Here is a 27,088-nt window from a genome sequence, read left to right as displayed (position 1 = left end):
GGGGTCTCAAACTATTACATAAACTGTATCTTCTATTTAACTATGCTTTCCCCCCTCCCAACCACCATACTACCTTTTCTTTTGTAAAGTATTATAAAAGCTTTAAAACACTACCTTGATATCATGAACTTGTTCTATCTTGCCCTTTTGAGAATAGTGATCTACAATACATACTTAAAGATACGCATTTATCCTCACACAACCTTATGAACATCATCATTTGATCATACCAACAGAAGCAGTGGAGACTATATTCCCCCCATGCTTACATATGCAAGTAAGCAGGTAGACAAAGCAAGAAGTTCTAACCATTTCACGAACAAAGACAAACTATTTAATCCATATTACATACTTCACTGAATACAGTTGATCTCATCCAAAGTGACTCCTGAGACCAAAATAGTTTCAACATTACATTTTATATACAGCTATGAAGGGATTACTGTAGACCAAGACAGTCTCCTTATACCATTAGCAAGTACAATGTTTATGAGACCGATGCACACTTTTCACTTTGAAGAAATTACTTAAACTATGACAAAGTTTTACCACCAGTTGTTTTTTTATGAAAAAAAGTTATTTCAATCTGATTTTATCATTTTTACCTTATTTCTGCTGCCAGATACAAAAATCTGTGACAGCTGCACTGAGCAGTGACTCCTTTTTCCACTCTCAAGTCCTGAAAGCGCTAGCTACCTTTGAAAGCCTCCATACATCATGCAGTAAACATCTTAGTAAGCAACTTAAGTTTTCCAGAGAATTTCTTTTTTTCCCCTCTCTTCCCTTGAAGGCAGGAATGACTGCTCTCTCTGAAGCAAACTACATCCTGCACACCATTGCTTTCGTTATTTTCCATGTAATCAGCTTGGAACAGGCTATAAAGTTTGATGTGGCAACATTCTGTTAGAAAAAAGATCGGGAGAATTACACCATTCTGAACCAGCGGAACCAAAATAATCAAGACCTTAACATAAGTTTTTCCAGTCACTGGGATGGAAGAAGACTTGAATGCAGACACTGGAACAAGTAATTGGAAACATCTGTGCTTGCATGCATAAGTGAAAAAGATAAGCGGTATTTGCATTTTCTTCATCATCTTCCTTGCGTATACGCAAGATTTTATAAAAAAATTTTATCACAGACAGCAATGGCAGAACATGATGTAATTACAGTTTGGGGTTTGTGGGTTTTTTTTTTGTTTGGTTGTTTTATTTAAAAAAAAAAAAGCACTAGAAATCAAAGGCAATCAAGATAACGTACACCTTCTCCAGAACATTTTTTCTCAGCTACATAAGGTGTGCTTATACCAAGGTCTAACACACTTAGCTGCACCACATCAAGTCAAGCTGTCCAAGAGCATACAGTTTTGCTTACAGGAGTATATCCCTTCCACAATTTTTCAAGTTTACAAGTAATTTCCTGTATTGGATTACGCTAAATCAGAAGTACAGGTAATATTTTGTTGCAATACTATTGTTTGGTTTTCTGACATATTCAGAGATGAGACAAGACATAAAATTAAGTGCAGGGAAGCAATTCAGATCCCTCCCCAAATGCATTCTTTAAAACTTAGCTGTACATTGTTAACACAGGCAGATCTGCCAAGAGTTGCATAAAGTGGTTTTAGTTTTCTAAAGGTAAGCAACTGAGGCTCACTCAGCAAGTATCAACTATCCCACAACATGGAATTCACTATGGGTGTCCAAATGATTCAACTTGCATTTTCGAATACCAGGTAAAACAGAACTACAAACTGAGCAAGTTAGTGTATGTCAATTGAGTACCCTTATGAAATCAAAGAATAACTTTGACTCCTGGAAGACACTCAGAAAACCCAAAGATGGAACAGAAGGTTGATTATTACACTCCCACACAATCCAAGCAAATTGTTGCTATATTGAAAACATTCATGTCTGATATTTGTACCTGCTTGATACGCAAATTATTCTGTCTCAGAGCAAGTCTGATAACCATCCTCTCTGTAGCTGAAACCAGCCAGAAAAGTTTATTTTTTTTGAAACAAATAGAATGGAAACATTTTTCCCCACCCACCAAGCTTCAATTACAACAGTCTAAGCCAGAGACTTAAGCAAATAAACTCCAAAATATCCATTTGTTACAAGCAGCAAATTACCATAAACAATGAATTGTTAGGAATCCCTTCTAAAAGTATGACACACACAAACAGGCTACCCAGAAGAAAAATCTGTTAACAATTTTATTTCTTTTGTAATGTTAAATATTATGGGACAAGATTGTAACGGTGAAGAACTCTCAACAATGCCTCACAAGGAATAAGAAAGAAATTCTGCCATGATATTAGCAAAGTAAGGTAAGGAGAAAATTTACACAGTAAGAGGCACCATTTTCCCCAGAATACCTCTTGTCATATTCCTGAATGAGTGGGATTAGCAATTTAATAAATCATTTTTCAAGAGGTAACAGCAACAGATAAAATTTTAAAGTATTATTAAAATAACATTTACAAGACTCTGAACAATTTTTGAATTCTTATTAAAACCACAGAAAGAAAGAACAATTCTTTATTTATGAATTTTCATAAAGGACTGACTGTGCAACTGACACCTGCTATTGATGACATAATGTACAATTTTGTCCAGTAGCCGAACAGTTTGTCTTTTCAAGATTGTGTTTTCTAACCGTGCGAGATCATTAAAGGCGAAGCCTGTTATGATGCTGTACACAAAAATGGCCACTTGGGCCATACTACCAATGAAGTGGTAGGTAAACAAATCTTTACCTGGCCAAGGAAAAAAAAAAAAAATGGAGAGAAACGAAAAAAAAAAGGAAGCTGCATTTTGCATGCTTCTCACTCATTCTTTCTACAAGATGAACTTCCCTAGAAAGAATCCAATGAAAATGGCTGCAATTACGACAAGAAGTGAAGGAAGAGAATTAGAGCCATTATCTCTGAGGGCCAAAGCTGTGGGTGATCCAGATTTATCCGAGTGCGCTACCTTTCTGAGCCTCAAGCCTTCATCCTGGGGGGGGAGTGGGGGAACAACAAAGACGGAAAAAAGTTTATGAACATATCTTCTTTACAATAGTAAAAACTGAACTGAAAGGCTAAATTTACTGGTTAATATTTAAATGAAGTCAAAACAAAACAATCAAAAAAAACCCCAAAATCAAACACAAACCTCTCTCCCCGCCCCCGCAACCTTAGACCACATCAAAATCCAAAATATGAACACAGCAAACCATAACATTTCAGATAAGGACAGGTAATACACTAGTCTCCCTCCCTGCTCGTTGATTCTGAAATTCTTGGTATACACAATGAAGAATCCCGCTTTACTTACTATGCATTAGAATTAAATAGCAATAATTCCTTACTGTGAATTAAAACACCTGCTTTGTGTAATGCTTCTCCAAATGTTCCAATGTCATCAGAATTAATGATTTGGAGACATCAGCATTTCATGGCTCTTTAAAAGTCTACTATGGCCAATGACATTGTTAGATACCCAAAAGCAAATATACAGGAAGTCACACAAAGTCATGTACTGAGAAGTTACAGGTTACTGAACAGAACTTTTACATAAAAGTAGTGGAAAGTTGTTTTAGGTTACTTCCTCTGGCCAAACCATTGTTCTTGTTCACTAACAATTTATGATACAGAATGTTACCACTTTGTATCTCATTTACTCATTCTTAATGAAGAATCATGCACTTTAATAAAAGCTACTAATTTGGTATCTCAGACTTCAAGTAACCAAACCCACCTTAAATAGAAGAAAATTATGTATCTCAGTATCTCATCCAGGACAACCACAAAGTGTCAATCACTGAGAAATTCAAGATACACAGTACATACAGGACAGGAAAACTGTATTACAAATCAATCTTGACATTCTAACAGTTGCATCTACTTTCTGAATACACATCTATTGGCCTAACTGAAAACTAGACCTTTCAATGAAGAGTGAAACTACTATAACGTAAACATGCAAGCAGAACTTACTCTCAGGTGCTGATTTTCATCCGTCAGCTTCATAACCTCTGCTTGAAGTCTTTTGCACTCCTCCACTAGCTTCCTTGTTTCAGTATCATTAAGTGAAACACTATGGGGTTTTGGCATCGGTCCATCCTGCTTAGATGTATTCAGTACTGGGGCAGGTTTGCTTGCATCTATATCATTCTACAAATATTAAGAATGACTTGAGAATTTTACTTACCTAGAAAAATCACCCCCATTTTAAAACTGAAACAATCTAGCTACTAATATAGTTTGAAGAAGTTTGTATTTACAGTAATCTGAACAAAGACTTCTGTTAACAGTTCAACTCTGATTAGCTCAGCTATTAAAAAGCAAGACAAGATTGTACTGTTGGCACTACATGCTACTGAGACAAAAATTAATACTTTAGCTGCTTAAAACTGACCCAGCAGGCAACCAAAAGATGGTATAAAAAAGAAAAAAAATGGAACAAACATGGGATTTAAGTTTCACAGCAGTTCTAAGATAACACACTACTAATTTTCAATACAAGTGAAAAGTCACATAAAAGCTGTGAAAAAAACATAAATAAAATGAAAAAACTGGTTACTACAGCTCTGCTCAAAATCTACAATAATCTTCAGCAGACATTAGTAATACAACAGATCCAACTGTATAGCCAGCTTATTATTTGTAAAAACACAACATTCATATAGCAATACACTCAGAAACAGCTCGTATACACATTCAGGCGTCTCTATTCCTAGTTGCTTGGCTGCACACCTATGTCATTTAGACAACTAATTGCATCTCTCATAATCAAAGCAGTCTAAAGTAAGCACTAAATGTACTAGAAAACCTCTTAGAAGGTCAACACATCTATGTAACAGTAAAGCAACTGAAAAATAAAAGATGCAAGAATTTATTTAGTTCCTATGCAAGTAGAAGTCATTTGGTCTACAGCATCTACTTGCACTTTACTTTTTTTTTTCAATGCAGCCATACACAGCCTAATAGCCAGATCCTCCTACTGCACACAGGTACTCCTAACTGGATTTGAAAAGACCAACATATTTGTATCACGAGGAAGCAGATCAGGATCTGTTGCTTTTTTAACTGGTTTGCTAGCTGAACTGAATTCCTTTAGTAGCACTGAAACTTCTCTACAGACCTAAGACTTATCTCCCTGGAACAAACATCCCTCCTTCTGCTGTTTGACCTCACTGACTGGTTTCTTCATGACAATCTTCTGGCTATGATTGGTGGGCATCTGAAGAAAGTTGTTGCTGACTGGAGTGAAATACTTGTGTCCTCATGTAGGTATATCCTGAGGTGACAGGTAAGGCTTACCCTCAGGACTTGGCAGATTTCTCACTGCCAGATTTAAGATACTAAATCAACTGCTGAAGCAGGATTTTGCAACCCTATGCTGCTACTCAGAAAAATATAAATGCTATGCACAGTCAACACTGAAAATATAACATTGAAGGAAGTACAAAAGGAGGTTGTTCTGTATAATCCATTACATTTCTCTCACTACATTATACATTTTATAAAATTAAAAACAAGTGTAATTTTTCTAATATCCAAATATAATTTACTAAGAAGGTTAAAAAAATACAGAAAGTAGATAATTAATTGCCTTAATAATAAATGCTTAACCTTTACAGTTTTAGCATTTAACACAGGTTTAGGCAGCTTACACCTAAATAAAAGCGTACATCTCATAAATTATCCTTCACCAAAAAAGGGGGGGGAAAAGTACACCAAAAAACATTATGCTGACATTGCCTCTGAAAAACTTCTTTACATTACAGTCCAAAAACTGTATTAAAAGAAATGTTGCAAACACAGCTACTGGTCAGCCAGCAGCCTTCACCAAGACGCTTTATGTATGTAAATAATGAGATGGTTTTTACATGTATGGATTCATACTACTTTCCAACATGCCTTACAGACTAGTGTAAAAGCTGGACAGCACTAAAAGTCAAGGTAATAAAATGAATAAGGCTGTTTACAGAAACAGCACTTTAGCGCTCTCACAATGCTACATTAATAAATAATTTAATAAAGTAAAACATAAAAAAAAAAACACCACCCCAAACAATCCAGAATATACAGTACTAGATTATATAAATTAGAATTTCAAGTATAAGGGTAAATAAAAAGTTCGTGTGTAAGAATGCAGTCATATTCTACAATATTTCTAGGTAACTGACAGCTAACTATTACTCCAAATATCAGGCAACACAGACATCTTCAGTCTGTATACAATGAAACTGACCTCCTACACAACTGGAATAGATTTTGTCTGAAAGCAAGAGCATGAAAGAGGCAATGTGATTACTTTTTTTGTCTGATTATCTCTCTTTACCATTACCTTAAAAAAAATGCATTTAGGATTCCTAAAGCAATTTCTAATTAATACTTCCTTTTCTGATCTAGCTGAATTAGAAACAGGATTTTTTAAATTGAAAAGGATGCAATACTTTAAAATGAAATGATGCAATTCACTTTTCACTGTATGCAGTACTGTATATTTTTTTTAATCTGATAGCAATAAAATCCTAAGAAAATCAATAATAACAAAAAAAATATCATTTTTGGCACTAGTGTCCATTGCTGGAGGCTTTTAAGATGCAGTTGGATAGGGTGCTCCCTTTCCAACAAAGGATGGCTGGAACAGATGATGTTTCACGGTACCTTTCAAACTGGATTGTTTTAAGATCCTATGAATACCTTAAGTTATACACTGAATACCCCTTCTGTCTCATTTAGTACAAATTCCTACAATCCATTTAATCAACAAATCAAATAGGTTTAAAAAATTTCAAAACAGATTTCCCCAAATTCCTACCAGTCACTGTAGGACAGTTTCTTACTTACCAGTTTATCATTTTCATTGGGCATTTCAAACACACATCTTAATTTGGAGTCCATTAACTCATCAGGCTTTGCTTCTTTCCACTAAGATAATAATTAATATAGATTGTTACTTAACATGCTGCACTCATGCAAACACCTAAACAGTTCATAAGCTTGCTCTTAGTACTCAGTACAGGTGAACACTGCCCTTACCCTAGCTGCAATTTTCAGATTTGCTTCTGAACTATGTTTTTTTGTTCACTTTGACTACTGTGAAGTAATGAAAGCTAGAAATGGCTAATTAAGTCTGGAAATGAAAATAAGTAAATTGAATGCCAGGATGGATCCAGAGGTTTTTCAGGGTCAGGGAGGCAACCATACAGCATCTCTTTTAGCACATAACAAGGAACAAGTACCATATGAGTCAGTTTAAAAACAAAGTTACCGTTCCTTGGTAAATGTACTCCTTATGTCCCATCTTGGAAGCACCAATTTTAAACAAAGGACTGAAAGGTATCTTTTAGTGACTGTATTCAGTTTCAGAGTAGATTTCTTTACCTCTTCCTATTTTATATTTTTAACCACTCCCTCCTTTTACTGCATTACAACTTGGGCCCAGAGAATTTTTCACAGCTGTTTATAAAAAACATTTTAAATTCCAATGGTTATCAATATATTCAAATTGTGAAATATGCTGGAATTTCTCTCTCAGACGATTAGCTTTCAAAGCATACACTTCACATAGTTGCCTTAAATCTTTAGGCCCAGAGACTGATCAAGTCTGTGGCAATTTTTTCTACATTAGGTCCTATGAAGTTACCTTAGAATCTTACAGATTAGAATAGCCAGGCTTTTCATAACATCCTTTCCCCACACAAACACCTTTTCCGTTGCTGTTGTTTTTTTTCAGTGGCATTAGTTGTACAGTAACTTCTAACTACAATTACCGATTTTCCGCAAGATCTGTTTCTCAATATTCTATACTTGGGCACACTGTGCTACTTCAAAGGTATTTCTGAAGTGGATTTTATATCCTTACCAAATAGTTACGCTTCACTTACCACACACAAACAAGAGCTATCCAAGCATACTAATAAAAAGTAAACCAGCCCAACGATGAAGAGAGATGTTAGCTTTCTACTTACGTGTCTCAAAAGTTTAACAAAATCTAACAGGTTTTCCACTGTTTCCACCAAAGATGCCACAGTAATTTTTGTCTTCGCACAGAGACTAAACCTGCAGGTCTAGTGGATTTCAGTGATTTATAAAATATCATCTTTATCATTTACTTCCCCTCTCCTCCTCTGCCTTGAATGAACATTGAACATTTCTATGTAAATTCAGGCATCCCTTAAAACAGGCTCTAGAGACAGATGCCTGTGCACCATTCCCCTCCACCTTAATATACATGCTTATGAGAGTCCACGTTCTCTCTACAGGGTATGCTCTGGTATCTGAAGGCTTCTTTCCCATTACTGTGAGGTTGTAACATCAGAAACAGGTGTCCTTTCTTCTGAACTAACAAGTACAAACCTAGATAACTTCTTTCTGGATCTTTCATCAGACCAATCCTGCCTAAGAACTGAATCTACAACATATTCTATTAAAACATAAACCTATTGTTTGTGCTGTGTTCAGCCACTTGGTATCTTGCAGGGAGATTTACCTTAGTCTTCCAAATGTTTTAATTCATTATAATCTCATTGAACATTTCTCCTAAACACTCTTTAGACCTAATACACCCATTTCATACACCTTCAGGCTTGTTTAAATATACTCAAATCCTTCAAATACAACATTTATCCCTTCAGATTAGCTGCACAGAAGGTACAACATGCCAAAATTTTACCACTGAACTGACCTTACCTTAGATGCACTACTATTTCCATTCAATCAGTTCACTAGGCAGTTCTAAGAACCAAACTTGTATTTAATACTAAAAAAACTGAATCACATATGGAAGTCATACTTGTTCAGAGAAAAACCAATTCTTCTCCAAAAGAAAACTGCAAAAAACACAATTCATTTACACTTAAGCCTGAATTTTTAGGGGGAATAAAAAAAAATCATATAGATATATATATATACACAAGTCATTTTACTTTTACTTACCACTGCCTCCAAATCTGAAATATTTGGTGGTGCATAGGTTGTTTGTACCATAAACTTGTGTTTACTCTTCTCATTTGGGTCATAGTCGAAAGGCTGCAGCATTACTGTTCAAAAGAAAATACAAAGCATAAAACTGTAATTCTTCAGCTAATCACTGTGACAGGCAATTCACCATATTCACAGCATGCTGTCCACTGTAGACTTGATTTTCCCTGAGCAAATACTGAAAGTTAAAATGGAATACAGAGCAGATATATACTGTAGCAACAGGTACTGAAAGGAAAAATCTTAAAAGTTCTTCAGAGTCTGGTGCAGCTGATATCATTATTTCTGTAATTACTATAGCTAAACAACATTTCATATATGAGTACGAATAAACCAATCCCCTAAGGCAGACCAGAAACAAACAAACAAAACACAAGCCAAGCAAACACCACAGGACATTTCTTCGGAATAAACACATTTTATGATTAAGTGAATGCAAAGTTAAAAGAATTGTAGAACATGTTATGACAGGTACACATTATGAACCTACATTAGGTAGGCCACCAGGGTCTTGCAGGGCAAGTGCAACTGACATTAGGTAGACCACCAGGGTCTTGCAGGGCAAGTGCAACTGACTTCCAACTGTATATGAATCTAAACAGTGAGCAAAACCACTAAAATACTTAATTCAAACTACAGCTAGAGGATGTAAAGCTACCTGGGGCTTTAATAACACATCTTTAAAACACTTTCAAATTGAGTTCTTTAAAAATATATATAACTACACATTTTACTCAGGTTTTAACATTCTTAACTGTAAGTCCAGTCTAACAGCTAACAAAAGCATACCAAAATTCACATACACACTTTAATTCTATGGCAAGTTTTGAGCCTCCACCGCATTTTACCAGTGAAGAAAGAGGGATGGGATTCAAAACCAAATTCCCTGTACAGGCGGCTCTAAGTGAAACATTAAAACTCGTAAGACCTGCTCCTAGTATTTTATCTTTTTTTTCTCACTGCATTTTCAGCTTTCAGCACATTGTAATGCAGATATTAACAAAAAAAGTCTTTTGGATGAAACCAGACATTTTTTACACAGCACTGTTTGCACTGTAAGTCCCAGAGGTAGAGTCTGAAAGCAGTCCAGACTTTCTGCATGACAGCCTTTTTACTGTAATTTCAGCTTTCCAAAGCTGAAAAGTCTCATTAGTCAAAATCAGAAACTTAAGTTTCTAAAGTTATTATGGTGAAGTGTGCGCAAGCTCTGCAAAAAAAAGCTACATCGCTGACACTATTTATAGATTCCCTCATACCAACAGCATCACAACACTTTTAAATGAAAACTTTAATTACAGAAACATAGTAATTTCATCCAAGTTATAAAACTATACAGTCTGCTGGATGGATACATCATAAGGGTTGTCCAGGTCATCCTGGCATCACTATTTTGTGTGTCATTTCTTCAGTTCAAATGACTGAAATAACATGATGTCTATACACAGACCAGGAGATTAGAGTTTTTATAGGATACAGTTGCATATCCAGGTGCATAATGTAAGGGCTTGCAGAAACACCTGAATACACAAGGTTTGTCATGGTAGTGTTGGGGGACTACTGAAGCAGAGGGATGGATACATAACCAGTAGTTAACTGCCAACCATACTGTTTGTCTGGAACAGACCCTGTCTGAAACAAACTACCATGTTAGCCTCCTTGTCTCCTTTCAGACACAGTAAGTTGCCTTACTCCTGATGGAAGCACAGGACCACACAAATTTTATATACAGTTATGAAAAAGCTCTAGCAGAAATACTGATTCACACAGTATGCTCTGAACATTATTACCATATATTCTAAGCCAATTCAGTCTGCAGACTTCGATACTGCTACAGTTTTCACCAATTCAACTGCACAATTCTGAATCTTCATTTGATGTATGGTTCAAGACGCTTCCCTTCACACAGAGTAAATTCTTCATGGCAGGATTGAACTACATTAGTTTATAAAATATTAAGTACGGTATCAAAATTACTAACTTGGCCTTTCCAAATTCACTAGTACCTATGAAAAAAAAAGGTATTTCTAAATTTAATTATACTGCCACCTAACTTTAGGCATTAAATAGTATTTACAAGTTGGTAGTGTTTACTACAGGGTGGATATCTTTTTTCCCCTTAAATGTTACATACAGCATAATCAAAGGATAAGTAACTAATATGAATCAGATATATTTCACAAATAAACACAAAATAACTGCAGTATTTGAAATGCTTTCAAATAAACCTATTTGGAAAGGTTTGAAGTCAGGTTTCCTTAATCACTGGTCTCACTGCAGTCCAAAACATAACTGATCAAACTAAATTCTTCTTCCAGGTATGGATGCTATAGCCATTTATCTCTAAGAATTGTTAAATCAACAGACTAATGAGTAGCTTGTAGTATTTCAGTTTCCAAAAGCCAAGTAACCTAAAAGATTATTCTCCATCATCACAGAACTTCTTCAAACGCTGGCAGAATCCTTGGATAACTAGTTAAACAACTTTATGTTCCCTGACCATTTGGTAACAGCTGAAAATCTGATTGAACAAGAAGCAGAAAGAGACAGCCCACAAGTTCAAAAAGCTCTTCAAGCTCTTCACAGTTTTAAGTAATCATGGAAAATCTCATGAATATACAAATCCAGTTTTCAATACGTTCTTGGAATCCCCAAATAATCCAGAGATCACTTCAAGGAGAACTGCAATAAATAGCAAACCTCTTGTTAACAGACCTAGCTTTTCTACACAGGAGAGCTTTATCTCCACTGAGGTCTGAAACCAGAAGGAAGAACAATACCAAGTAACAGTTACAAGTTGTGAAAGAAGCAACAAGCTATATTCTGAAAAGAAAAATCAACACTTGTTAACAACAAGCAGTACATATGGTAACAGTTAATCTAGGGCACCAAGGCAAAGAAAAACAGGTCTTACAAAATTAGTATTTTTGGAAAAAAACTTACAAACATGATTCACAATTGAACAATAAACAAAGTACCCATGCACTTCCCTAAAATGGCTATTAAATCACATCTCCAACAATGAATTTAAAAACTGGCTTGAATCAACATCAGCACAACGTATTATGGAGGCTGAAGACAGCTAACACTACCTCAGTATTTACTTTCGAACGCAGAGCTTCAGCCCATGGTATCCTACAGTGATTTCTGTCTGCACAACAATGTGAGAGAAATCTATTTTTAATTATACGAAAGATGAGTCGGTACTGAAAACATTCAGTTGAGAGATTGATAACAAACTGGATCAGAAGAAAAATGATGTGCGCACTTAGCTTACCAAGTGAAGCAAAAGGAACTATGCCTAAAAACTCAAAAGATGAAGGTGATACTTTGGGGAAGAGAATTTTGAAAAGCACTGTGGAATCACTATGACTAAACAACTGCACATGAAATTCGTATCTTGGGTTCACTGTAGCTGAATAACTGCCTGAGAATTCAGTAATTAAAAAAAAAAAAAAATATCAAAGATTCCCTGCTATGCAAACTGCAGTCAAGCAGTGTAATACTGTTTCCCTTTACTGGTGAACCTGAAGCTGAAATCTTGCTTACAGCTCCAATACTGTCTCATTTGAAAAATTGAAATATTCAAAGCATTAAAAGGATTTTGTAACTGTAAAAACACTCTTTGCAACAGGCAAATGGAATCCTTCAATCTATTCAATTCCCTGAAGAAACTGAATACAGAAAAGATCCCCAATACCAGATCAAATGCACAGTTAAGACAAAATGGCTTTAAGCTGAAGACAGAAATAAAGTAGGCTTTTGACTACTTGAATCTTCAACCAATTCTCAGAAAAATGCTCTTTCATACACAAGATGCTGGACTGTCCACAGTAAGCAATACTGAAATTTTAAAGGGTCATATTCTACTGATTATGTAAGATTAGAAAATCACTCTCTCCTACAAAGAAAGTTACTCTAAGGTTTTAATCGATCCCCAAGTTTTCCCAAGTTATTCCTTGCAACTTCTGAAAATATCACCTGAAGCTAGTTCTCCAGCTTCTTTCAAACTTGCCAAAGGGTACAAGGATATAAATCTAAAAAGCTCTGAGGATTGCTCCATGTTTCCCTTTCACTTTGCTACATCTCTAGAAGGGTTCTATAAAAATAATCTTGCTTGACTTAGGAGATCTAGGAGCTCACACCAGTACTGCTTGTGATCTCTACAGCCTATAAAACGACAGCCTATAAAGAGGCTCTTCAAGTTGGGAAATAGGGTAAGTCCAGAGAAATAAAAGATGTTCTTTTTTTTAATCCCCTTACCCAAAAACAAAATAAGAACAGAGTGTCTCTGTAGTGAAACATACTATATTTTTCAAATTTAAGGGCTACAAACTGCTCCAGCTACCTAAAATAACAGCAAATAATTTTTTTTGAAAGCTATTTAATGATTAGCAGTTAATATATACTACTGTAAATACTACAAATTACATAGTTCAGGGACCAATACTATGGTCAAAACAACTCGTCTACAGTTATGAATTTTTTTTTTTTAACATGAGCTGTCCAATGCTAAACTTTAAACACATCAAAGCAGCCAAACAATGTGCCCTACTTCAAGATACAAGCACAAATGTAGTAGTCTGAAGCAAAAGTACTGTTAATGTCATTGCTCGTTTCAGAGAGCTGCAGATAAATGTGCCAAATGGAAGCATTTCTGTATGGAGGATTTTTCATGTATTATTGCAGCTCTACATCAAGTTGACATTGCACTAATGAAATGGAACAGTTATATTAAAAAAAAATACTTAAAAAGCTCTCATATTTCAAACAGTCCCAGAAAATCTCATGAAAGGCCTATACCCACCTAACCTATAAGTGCATGTATTTGTTTTTACCTGAAACAATTACAGATGATCCAGGGTCAATAATTCCACTGTTCGGCCTCACACAGTATCGACGAGGCGCTGTGGTCTTCACTTTGAAGCATACTTTTCTCTCTGATGGATTTCGTAGTTTAAGATTTGTAGTTACTACATCTGTAAAGGGACCTGAAAAAGGGATTTTTTTTTCTTTTAAATATGAATGTATATCTGGAAAAGAAATCTGTCTGTACAGTATGAATTACTCTTAAAATACAACAATGTCATTAAACTTCTAAAAGCAGACTAAATCATACATGTTGCACGCAAAATATACTGTTGCACGCAAAGCACATTATCACCTTAGTTATAATAATATACATTACAGCAATGAACCAGTAACTCTTAAATAGTATGAAAGACTCACGCTGGTGCAAAAATTCATATATACATATGTTAATTTTACCAAATTATTCTTAATATTTTGAATACCTAGAAGGTAATGGTCATACAGAAAAGGAAATTTTGCTGGATATTTTTCTTAGGAATAGAAGCAATACTCTACTGGAATTCTTTCAAATGTTTAAAGAAAGAAAATGCTGTGATACTGAAACATACTGCTTTCTGTCCTGCTTCTGAGCTCCTACAGACTTATAGAAACAGACATCAACCTCATCTTTTAAATCTGAAGTAGGCAAGAGAGATGATACTGTTTATGCATATACTCTGATCCACAGAAAAGAAGCTGCAGTTGCCATACTTCAATGCAGTGTATTCTCTGAACTGTGTTTATGTTAAATCACCAAATAGGAATTGCTTTTAAGACTGGATCAGACAAGAGGCATAAATTTCAATGTCATATCTTCCAACAGAGATAAACTTCCGTGTAATGCCATACAATAACAGCACAAAAAGCAACTAAAGTTTAGTGTTCTGAGCTGCGTTAATCTCTCTTACGCTATTTCATCTGAAAGCAAGACTGCACAGGCACTAAAAGACTGTAACTCAGAAACTGGAATTTCATATGAACATGATATTTATGCAATAGTATTTCACATGTACATTAACTTCTAAGAATCTTCTTTATTGTTCTTTAAATATTACACATTAAATTACTACAAAATAATTTTCATTGGTACTGAAAACATGACAATTGTCGATTATAAAAAAGGCACAAAGAAAGCAAGCTTTAGGTCAAATTGGATTAAAATTATATGTGATATGAACAAGTGGTAAGGTACAACAACACCACTAATTGCATGAGACAAAGGAATTCAACTCTTTTCCGGACACCTTATTCCACAGAAGTGTCTGGACTACACTGAAGGAAAAGGTACTGGCCGCTATCAAAAATGCTACTGAGCTAGAGGGCTCACTATCTGTCCCAAGTCATTGTTTCTATAACTCACTCTCATTCTGAATCTTTGATTTTGAGAGAGTGTACATGAGTCTTGACGCAAAACACCAAGATACAAACTAATACAGGACCAAAAGGGGAACTACTGAGAATACGAAGATGAAGATACACATGAGATAGTTTCACATTCATTGACGCTCTTTTGAGAAAACAGGACCTGGTATTACTTGTCTGAAGCTTCATGTTTGATCTGGCTTTATCCAGCGGATGAAACAGTCACCCTCTCAATCCAAGCAAATTTGACACAGCCTCAAAGAGGAAAATTCACAAAACTACTTTGAAAGTTTCCTTCCACTTGCCTCTTGATGGCTCTTGCAGGATCCAGTTGCATTTACTTATAGAGTGTGATCCAAAAATAACTCTCATCACCCATACCACACGCTGCACTAAACGAGGCAGCTGAACACTCTGTTAAATCTTAGACTGGTGATACACTCAGAAGAGACCAAACATTTATTTTTTTTTGAACTACACAAACATTTTTGAGGAAGTTACTCTGGGAGTTCTACTAACAGCCACCTAGGCATTGCCTCTGCAGTGCTCATTGGCATCTACCTTGAATCTAGCTTTCAAAGGTGTGGATTGCTTTATTTTTAATTTCAGCCCTAAGCAACTTAAAGAGCTCTGCTTCTCAATCTTCTCAACTACTTCTACTAAGGGAATTATGGTCAAAGGAAAAAAAAGGCAAAGTTCAGAGGCTCACTTTGAAAGGCAGTCATCTAGAAAAGGAGCTGTACTATTCAAAAACAGCTTCTTTCAAAACGAAGTAGCAGTGAATTTATAAACTGATGATAAACCAGGGTTTAAACTCAGGGAAAAAAAGAGATGTTCTGTTTCTTTTGAGACATGAAAGGTCCCTTCGTGCCTCCCTTCACAAAGCGCATAATAATGAGACAGGATTCAAAATACTCCTCCAATTATTCTGATATTTACAGTCAGTTCTAACACCGCAGATAATTAATTTGAAAAAATAATAATAATCTGCTTTTGTTCCCCAGCTACATGACCTCCTTTGCATTTCCTGGATACTTCCTAAAGAAGTGCCTTTAGCTCAGGGACAGTTTTTAGTATCAGACATTTCTTTCAGAGTAGACTGAAATATTTTCCAAGGTCTAGAGTACCCTTCTGTAAGCTTTACCTTTCACCTTCTTTCTAAAAGCTTTAAAGACAAAAAAGCTGCATAAAGCCTCTCATGACTCACAACTATCAGACTTAAAGAGTTGGTAACCGGTGCTCAAAAGGATAACGTGACCAAATTTCAGTGCTCCTGCAGAGCCCAGCTTTTTTGGTAGTTTAGTGACGTACTGACAGACATGGACAGGCAGGAACACACCCAAGGACAGCAAACCTGAAAAACAAATGTCTATTACCATTCAGAGGAGTCTCACGATCTAAGTTAGCATGTCATATCCTTCAAAAAAAGAAATCATGCAACAGCCTAAGAGGATTCTGGAGTTCACATTCGCACAAACATAAATACCCCTACCCCTGGGGGAATGGGGAAATAAAATACAAGCTGGCACTAAGAGGCTCAGTGCAAAAGCCTAAATCACGACGGTTCCTTGAGAAAACAAGATGGGGGAGAGAAAGAACCAGGAAAGAAGAGACATTTTAAGCCATACCACACAGACCACATCTAAACAAGAACAGGCAAAGACGGATACAGGCATTCCGCACACACGAAGATAGACAAATACATGCCAACTTCATCTCAGAAGACATACAGCTACACTAGCACAGTATTTATTCTCAAAAAGAGCACCTTACTCCCTGCTTACATGACACCCAGGCCAAAACTGCTTTTTTTAGCACTTAAACCTTAAGACAGGCTCATGTCTAACTATACCCACCACACAAAATATCTCATGAGTACTCATCTACTGTTGTTTGCCCAGTACTTTCATTGTAAACTGCTTAAGACTATCTTTTTTCTTGCATTTGTACAACTTAAGACAATGGACTTCTGGATCTGCAACTAGGGATTTTAGAAGCTGTGGTAATTTAAATAATAAAGCCCTCAAACTATACTGATGCAACTAGAGATCATTACTATATAAACCTGTAATTTCAATTCAACAACCTCTGGGAGTCAGAGCTACTTCAAAGGGGACAGGGAGTTCAGCAACTCCCTTAGCAGTGTAAATTCAAGGCACCAATTACCACATCTTCCTCGAATAAAAGTTGTGAGAGTGCCAGGTTATTCTAACTGTTTTGGACAGAGCAGTGACAACCCATGCAGAGATTTTTTTTTCCCTTCTTTTTGACTTAAGAAGGCCTTATGAAGAAATGACAGACACCGGCCTAATCACACTCAAGAGTACCAGAGATCTCCAAAAACACTGTGTACTGAATTTCTATTCCGCAATCTTACAGTGCAGCCACTGCAACATTAATACCGGGGTTGCCTCTGGCAACTACACATCTTGGACTACAGCAACTAGTGGGCAAGAAGAATGACACTGATTCTGTAGAGGCAGTTTCCACAGCTGAAACACAGCACCAAATTTCTCAGCTTGCCACAAGTTTGCAAGTTATAGTGCAGTAAAACCAAGACTATTTATTACTGGACACGTAGGACCTATACAGACATCTTTTTATCAGCAGTGTCATTTTCTTTTCAAAATCAGGTCTCTTTTAGCTCCTCAGCCTTCTACTGCCTGGGATGGTCAAAACATAACAGAAAAAATTATTACGTGAATATGACTTTCTGAAAGGGTCAGACAAAACTGCACAGTCTGCGGTACCCCTGGGAAAGGTGAGATCACTGTCAGTATCTCTAGTTGTTGGTAGCACAAAGCAAATATAAAAAGCTACTGAGAAGCAGGTTTGGTTATCAAGCAGCTCCACTCAAAACTAGTAGGGCTGTCATTACGTACACACAGAGCTTGTCATAGAATATTGCCTCCACCTAAAATTGGTAAGAAATTGTAATTTTATTAAATAAAATATTTGATAATTAGAAGGCAGATAACTGGCAGAGTTGTAAAAAAATGAGCATGCATTATGAAACAAGTTCAACAGCATTTTATATGAAACCGCTTAAGTGTTAAGTATATTGTCCTCTTTGATTGAACTGTAGCTGTTGTAAAAGCTAATACCTAGGCTGACTCTGCCAGAAAGCACTCTATTCCATAAACAGAACTAAAGTTTATTTAAGCTGTAAATTGGCTCAGTCAAGTGATACATTCAGTCACATGTAAAATAAGTACACACTGAAAAGTACACAGACTGGCAAAAGGAACCCCAACGCCTTAAAATGTGTAAGTTAACACTAACTTCAAAAACTATTGGGATGCTGTTTTTTCACAACTGCTTCATCACCTCTGAAATTCCAAGAGCACTTTAACATACACAAAACAAACATACAGAACACTTCAAGGCACCTTTACCAAAGCAAACTTAGCCAGAGTATTTTTCTTTCAGTGCAAAATAAAGTCAGGTTGGGCTGCCAGAGAAAAATAATCTACTGTCACTGGAATTGTGGAATGGGACCTCTGGAGGTCCCCTCGCTCTGAAAGTCACCTGGGCCAAACCTCTGCTCAAACAGGGACACCCAGAGCCAGTCAACCAGGACTGTGCCCAGACAGCATCTGAGTATCTCCAAGGACAGAGACTCCACAGCTTCCCTGGCTAACCTGTGCCCATGCTTGGGCTTGGTCACTCCCACAGGAAAAGAAAATAAAAATAAAAATTACAAATTGTTTCCTGATATTCAGAGGGAACCTCCTGTGTTTCAGGTTGTGATCACTGCACTGTGCTGGCACCTGGCACCACTGAAAAGAGCCTGGCTCCATCCTCTTTGATATTGATAAGATTACCACCCTGAACCTTCTCTTCTCCAGGCTCAACAGTCTCAGCTCACTCAGCCTTTCCTCACAGGAGAGATACTACAGTCCCTTCATAACCTTCCTGGTTCTTCAGAGAGAAGGTTCTTCAGAACTCTCTCCAGTATGTCCATGTGTCTCTTACAATGAGCTCAGAACTAGACCCAGCATTCCAACTGTGGTCCCACCAGTGCTAAGCAGAGGTGAAAGATCTCCTTTGACCTGCTGGCAACACTCCTCATTCAACCTAGGATACCATTGGCCTTCTCTGAAGCAAGGGCACATTGCTGGTCTCACAGTCAGCCTGGTGTCCACCAGGACCCCCTAGGGCCTGTTCTGCAAATCTGCTTTCCAGCTGGGCAGCCCCCAGCCTGTACTGGTGCATGGGGCTGTTCTTCCCCCAGTGCAGGGCTAGTTGAACTTCACAAGGCTCCTGTCAGCCCATTTCTGCATCTGCCAGCCCTCTCAGTGCTCACGGGTGCATTCCATGAGGGCCCCAAGACTTAAGTATGTCCAATTTACTTAAATATTCCCTGACCTGATCATCTTCCACCAAGGGTATTGAAGGAAATATGTCTAAAAATGAAAGACCAGTGCTCTGTAGTGAGTCAAAACTACCCTGTCAGATAAAAAAATCCTGATCTTAAAATATACACAAAGCACTCCACTGTTCCAAATCAATTTTATAGTGCTTTCTTAAAAAAGCATAATAACACAACTGACACAAAAAAAAAGTGAAAGGAATGGGGTTTATTTCCATAAATTAATTAATATTCAGACCTCTGTGAAAGTAATCTGAAGAGAATCCGTAACATGCATTGCCAATGGACATAATTCCTTCATTTTGAAATACCAAACCCATGAGCATTCAAATACCTTCTTGAAAAATTCAGACTCTAACAAATCACCTATATTAAAATTATTCATGGTCTATGAAACATAACAGTTTAAGTTTCATGGATTGATACTTCACTATTACAAATCTGAATGATCAGGAATGAAGGTGCGAAATTAGTATTACTACAAATAACCATGGCTTTTAGGTAGACACACACGTATTAGAGCAACAATAATAGCATCTTTTGCTTCTTATTCTACCCTGGCACTTGAGAAAGAGTTTTTAGTTTTATCATCAACCTGCATGTAAATGTCAGAATGCAAAAAATGCTTTATAAGGAAGCTGACACACCTCAATGTCTACAGCTTCTGAAGCCTAATTCTAGGCTAGCACTGTTTACCATGGGTAACGTCAGATTTTATCTGAGCTCCCCACAATGACATGCTGTCAGCATCCATGCTGATATGTTTCTGTCAAAGATTTTTTCCTTTAAAAAGTGCTGAGACAATGCTCGGGTTTTAATCCTAGAAGAGCTCATCTTCCTCTGTCAAAGGAGCAGGCATGTATGTATGGCTATACAGCTTACTAGAGGCGCTTATGCGGACGTTGGCATGCTTCACTGGAAGCTGATATAAAAGAAATGGGAACTGAAAACTTTTGCCAGTCATTCTGAAAAAAAAAAAACAAAACCCACAAACAAAAAAAAACAACAACCAGGAATACAACGCAGTGGCATTTCAACGCAGACAAAACAATTTTTTTTATATACGTTTTTGGATCAAAATTTCCTATTCACCCCAGTCTGTTACTGACAAGTTGTTAGTAGCCAAAAAATACAGTAAAAATGCAATAAGCATCTATCTCAATGGTAAAGTACAGCCATAGATCATTACCATGAATTCTGGTAGAAAACATTATGTATTTTATATATTAGATAAAATACAGACTAAAAAGAGATTGTCCTGCATTTAATGTTAAATACAGAACATATTTTCTTTAGCCTCAACAACAAACACTGCTAATAGAATGGTATAATATTGAATAACTTCATCTAAAGATAAAGCATTTAGCAAAAACTTTAAAATCTAGCAGTCTGAGTCATATGTCTATTCTTGTTATTTTTCCGATTGAATGAGTGCCATTACTAAAGAACTGTCATGTTACTAACATCAAAGGCATGCCTGTTACTTAAACTTAACCTCCACATCTCTGTGAATTCCTTACTTGCAATTTAGCTTTATTTAGTTACATTGTTATTCTTGCCAACATGTTAAAAGCTAAAAATTGGCAGCTTATAATACTACTAGGATAAAGTCTTATGAATCTAATGATAAAGTATTAGTCATCCCAAAATGCTCTCACCACTGAAATAACAAGAGCAGTGGAAATATTCTACTATTGCTGAACATGAACATCTAAACCAGCAAATTAATCCCAAAGTCCTGAAACAACTAAGTAATATGTACAAGCAATCTTTCGGTACGGATGCAGTATTAACAATTTTGGTCAGTACAGAGAATGTTACAAACCCTTCCTGCTGGAGTAACTATTCTCTTTATTTGCATACAGTAGGGTAACTAATGCATTTGAGAATTACAGAGGCTATTAGGTATCAAGAACACCAGCAAATTTGTACAGAACCAAATAAATAAGTAACTTCTCCCTTTCTTTTTCCTTTGAAAGGTGCTCGGTATTTTAAACTGCTATATAGCTTACAAAAAGCTTCAGAGATACAGACCTGCCATTTAAAATATTCAAATATTCAGCATCCTAAAATATGTATGCATCCTCAAATACAAAACTTCCAACTGGATACACCTTTCTGATCTGAATTGTAACATAGAAGATACCCTTCAAACTCTACAGCAGTAATCAGAATCCTTGTAATCATCTCAGATGACAGCTGCAGTGGCACATAGAAAATCAGTCTTTCCACAGAAGACCTGACCAAAACCTGTTACCTAGCACTTTTTCCAGTGTGCTCCAAGAACTGGGTTTCAGAGGCCAGACTCAAACATCAAACAGAACACCACAGCTCTTGTGGTTTTCATCAGTTTCAAGTAGTATCCCAACAGTGTAACTAACTTTAAAAATAAATCCATTTCATATTTCTCCCAGTGCAGACAAAGGCCCAGAATTTCTTAAAAACAACAACAAAACCAAACAGGCACCAAAACAAGAGTTTCAGGTGTCTGACTGTTAGACCATGTTAGACACTTAACACAGAGCCTGGTCTAAACATTAACATTTCCTGCAGACAGGTCTAGCTAATAGTGGACTACCACCTAAGGAAAGGAACAACTCACTTCAGTTGCAGGGTGACCTTTCGTTCTCTGGAAGCACAAACTACAGGTCTCCATCTCCCAGATCTCTGAAAGCCAAGTACAGAATACTCTACAGTCACTCGGGAACACAAACAACAAGCTTTAAATGCAAGCTGCAGTCACAGTCTTGTCCCTCCTTACATTCGCATCACAGTACCGAGCTGAGCTAATACAGCCATGCTTCCCAGGACCAGTCAGCTCCCTTCTACAGAAGCACCTGGAATTCTAACTTGGGCTGTAAACATGGAACACGTCTACTAGATGTCTAGTAGACACCCAAATTAAAAACAGAATAGTTTATACTTTCATTTGATTTACCAGACTAAGTGGCCATATTAACATCATACTGTTAACATGTTAAACATGTTAAATCAACATCATACTCCTATGAATTATAATTACTAAGTTTGCTTCACACATAGAGCAGTTACTCCTAGGTATACAATCTTCAATTAATGAACACCGCTTCTTACAAAGAAAAAAAAAAATATTAAATACCTACCTCAGTCATGCTATTCTAATGTCTTGGAACCCAATAGGACATACCAACTTCTAGCTTCAGTACATAATCAGGTACCACCGTCCTACCAAACTTTTAAGAACATCATAACCTCATGACCTACAAAAAGCCTTCTAAAGGCCACATGAAACAAAAAGTTTTGTAAGATGGTATCTGATGAATTTAAAACTACTTTTGCCCACACAGTTTTTAAAAGGTTGGTTCAGACTGACATGATTTAGATTTGAAATTTAACTAATTTTTAAGTATCTAAATACATTCATATTGGTGTCAATTCATTTTTGTACCAATCCTACCCTTTAGCCTACATAGCTTTTCTTTTCCCTAGTGCTTACCTCTTCTAATATATTTATAGATAGCAATTAGATCCCCTTTCAGTCTTCATTTTGCTCAGATAAACAATCCAATCTAGTCTCCTTCACTTATGTTACTAACTTTATATTTGCACCATTCCCACTTGGGTTCATTTTCCCCTGACTAGGTGTTGCCAGGGATGCAGTCAGATAAAGCTTCATCAATGCCATAAATCCTGACATTAATGCTTCCCTCATTACAAAATTAGAGTCTCATCTTTGCCCCATTTCATGACCCATCACACTCACAGTAAACCTGTGATGAAGTACTGGTCTCTAGTTTTACTCCTTCACAACTTCCAACTGAGAAAATAGCAGTCCTATTACTAGCACACATCAAATGCACAATTTTCAGGGAAGTCCCTCGGGGATCCATATTGCGACCAATACTATTCCACACCTTCATCAATGACATAGCGGGATTGAGCGCAACCTCAGCAAGTTCGCAGATAACTGCAAGATCAGTCTTGATGTTGATTTGCTTGAGGGAAGGAATGCCATCCAGACGGACCTTGATAGACTTGAGAGGTGGGTCCATGTGAACCAACCTCATGAAGTTCAACAAGGCCAAGTGCAAGGTCCTGCACCTGGTCTGGGGCAATCCACAACATAAATACAGACTGGGGGATGGACAGATTAAGAGTAGCCCTCTGGAGATGGACTGGGGGATACCAGAGGATGAAAAATTGAGTAAGACCTGGCAATGTGCATTTGCAGCCCAGAAAGCCAATCCTACTCTGGGCTGCATAAACAGAATCAGGGCCAGCAGATCAAGGGAGGTGACTGTATCCCTTTCTACTCTGCTCTCTCCTACTCTCCTACCCCTGGAGTACCGCATCCAGTCCAAGACAGACCTGGAACTGTTAGACTAGGGTACAGAGGAGCGCTACAAAAACAATCAGGGCTGGAGCACCTCTTCTGTAAAGACAGTCTGGGGTTGTTCAGCCCTGAGAAGTCTCCTGGGAGACCTTATTGTGGCCTTTCAATACATAAAGTGGGCTTCAGAGAATGATGGAAAAAGACTCTTTATCAGGGTTTGCAGTGACAGGAGAAGGGACAACACAATTTAAACTGAAAAAAGGCTAGGTTTGGACTGGACATAAGGAAAAAAAAAAAATTACAGTAAGGATGCCAAGGCACTGGAACAGGCTGTCCAGAGAAGCTGTGGACGCCCCATCTCTGAAAGCAGGTTGGACAGGGCTTTGAGAACCTCATTTAGTGAAACACGTCCCTGCCAATAGGAAGGGATTTGGATGATATAAAGGTCCTTTCCAACCCAAACCAATCAATGATTTGATGAAATAATATAATAAAATCCAGTGGTAAGATCCATTTTTGTTTGAGGGAGATATACACATAAGAGAGGAAAAAAGGAGACAAAGAGAAGGAGGACTCAGATCAGACTGGCACATAGTACCCACGACACTCACGCTGCATTTTATTCCACTTTCCATTTATCTCCATGTCTTTAATTGTTCTTTCCTCTAAGGCTTTGCATACTGTCAAGGTCAGACCTATTCAAGCACTGAAGTATCAAATTAAGAATTACTCCAAGCGAGATCTCATTTTTAGAAACACAGGAGGGAAAAATTCTGATGTGACTATCTTTTTTAAATTCAGGCAAACAACTATTTTTCTTTTCTTATTCATGTTATCAAGAACAAAACACCTGAAGTCCTACATCAGGATAATATATTCCAACCTATCTTAACTCTCAAGATCTTGTTCATATAGAAATAAATTCAAAATATTTTATTTACATAACCATGTAAATCAAAATGTATACTTTCAAACCATAAAATGAAATACAACATCTACACTGCCAAATAATTTACAGTGCAATGAAATTAACTGTATGCAATAAAATAAACAAACCGCTAAAAGGCAAGAGAAGCTAAAGAGGCCAGTATCACTATGCACCAGATAAAGTCTTAACTACCTGAAGGAAAACAAAGTTTCTAAAATTCTAACTTGTGTTTCTGCATTTTTATTTTCAACAATTCAAAGCCAGAAATTATCTTGGTCATTTTGGTTTTTTGGGGTTTTGGTTTGTTTTTTGTTTTGTTTTGTTTTGTTTTAAAGAAATTAGCTTATACACACTTACCTGGCTCATCTAGCAATAAAAGCCTTGACATTTGACCATCTTCACACTGAAAAATGTAATACTTATCTAATTAGTTAGTGATTATTTGTTTGTTATTTTTTCCATTTTACATAGAGCATGTTCTCTCCAGCAGCCCTTTCCAACTTGAATTTATGCCTTTTAAGCTGAGCATGTAATGACCCTTTAATGACTGATGGTCACAAAGACCTGGTTAACAAACATCTCCTAATGACAAAGTTGGCCAGAAAGTAAAACACACTCACAAACCACAGTGAAGCCAAAACAGGAACAATTTATAACGCCACAAAGGCCAGTTAGTACACTAAATGTTCAGACCTATTAGCTAAAGCATAAAACAGCACCTGTGGTAAGTTTCTACTTTTTAACTTGGCCTTGAACAATGGCACAATGTTCATGTATAGTACAGGGTTTTTTACAATATTAACACTGATGTATTACAGTGATCTAGAACTCTTGCTTATACTATCAACCAGCACAACAAGTAGGCACTATGCTACTTACAATGTAAAAGTGAAACTTTTATAATAAATGACTACACTATGAGTACAAGACAGCGAGGTTTTCTCTGTTTACTGAAGATGCAATATTAGTAGAACAGAGTCCTGCAAGTTGCAGGTAAAGGGAAAAACTTCCAAATCTCCACTGCTGTATACCTGTCATCACAGGAAGACCTTCCATTACTGAATCTTAAAACAAACGGCAAATCAGCTCTCCAGAAATACAATTTAACACCTAGAACATGCCTGACTTCACAAACAAACGGAACTGCCATTTATTTGTCAGTTTTAAATGCTGTCTAACACCATGGTAGAGACATACGTATTAACATACCACCTCATAAACAACACATGGTAAAAAACATCCTCTTCCTTTCATTTCCTCAACACATTCCCAGTAATAATTGTACTAATTTTCATTAACAACTATCATAAAAAATAGTAATATTACATTTGAGCAAGAAAACAGCGGACAGAAGTACAGATATATTCAGCAAGAATAAACAATTCCAGAAATTCCTCTTGGATCAAAAAAAGTCAATGACTACTTGTTGAATACTGAGTCACTGTATGGGATTGTCAATCTTTGTCATTACACAATATTCAGCCAGCAAAAACATTAACTTCAATGGAATTACTTCTAAGTATCAAGAAGCCACAACTGTGTTAGTAATCACAACCAGTTTTCTCCTCTGCATCCCATTGTTTAGTTTCAAAAATGTTCTTGAACGAAGATACCAGAAAACTGACATCCCAATTGCCTTTTTATTTTTTTTTAACCATAGAAATGTGGGACATCAAAAATTTGCTGGTACTTTGAATAAAGTGAAAACAGGCATAAAATTTGAAATAAGCAAAACTTACAAATAAGGCATCAAACTTCAAATCCTTCCTACACTAAAAGATATTATTTGCCAACTCTGGCAACAGACCTTGAGGGCAGGGGATGCATTTAACACTGAGCTATTTTTACCTTTAAATTCCACCTTCTCGACTTGCAGCAATACATAGCCTGTGGCTTTCAATGTTACCAACAGCAATGTAGTGATTACAAAATCTATAGCAATATTTTTGTATTATTTAATAGGTCATCAAAAACTGGATTTCAGAATGAGCCATACTTAAGTGAAGTGCTCTCTACCTCACCTGGAAAGAGTCATTTGAACATATACCATCTGATAGCTGGTTTTACACTAAAAATCCTATATTATGAATCAGATTAATAATCAGAAATTGAACATCATCTGTTATACTGATCTCTCCCAGTAACTCAAATCATCAAAGGGAAAATTTATTGCACACAGACATGCTCAAAAGTGGTCTGCTTGCTTGCTGACTTATTTCAAGCCTTGAGGTAATAACACCAAAAAAAAAAAGTGTGTCTCATTATTTTGTGATGTTTACAAAG

The 27,088-nt window shown here is 36.6% G+C and overlaps 1 protein-coding gene across 1 annotated transcript in view; it reads right to left on the bottom strand.

Annotated features, from left to right (window-relative positions):
• Nucleotides 1–1,220: 1,220 nt before the first annotated feature.
• VAPA (VAMP associated protein A) overlaps nucleotides 1,221–27,088 on the bottom strand; it is a 29,731-nt gene continuing 3,863 nt past the window's right edge. Inside the window, exons 2-6 of the mRNA XM_062632999.1 lie at nucleotides 13,819–13,971; nucleotides 8,939–9,042; nucleotides 6,848–6,928; nucleotides 3,986–4,162; nucleotides 1,221–3,002 (exon numbers count right to left, since the gene is read on the bottom strand). Coding sequence (XP_062488983.1) covers nucleotides 2,844–3,002; nucleotides 3,986–4,162; nucleotides 6,848–6,928; nucleotides 8,939–9,042; nucleotides 13,819–13,971 — 674 coding nt within the window. The 3' untranslated portion in view covers nucleotides 1,221–2,843. The remainder of the gene's footprint in view (nucleotides 3,003–3,985; nucleotides 4,163–6,847; nucleotides 6,929–8,938; nucleotides 9,043–13,818; nucleotides 13,972–27,088) is intronic.

This window comes from Pezoporus occidentalis, unplaced genomic scaffold (genome assembly GCF_034315485.1).
Source record: "Pezoporus occidentalis ecotype Australia unplaced genomic scaffold, CSIRO_AGI_Poc_V1 ctg4, whole genome shotgun sequence".
Lineage (NCBI taxonomy): Eukaryota > Metazoa > Chordata > Aves > Psittaciformes > Psittacidae > Pezoporus > Pezoporus occidentalis.
Note: the sequence above shows the minus strand (reverse complement) of the source record. Positions and strands in the feature narration are given on the sequence as shown.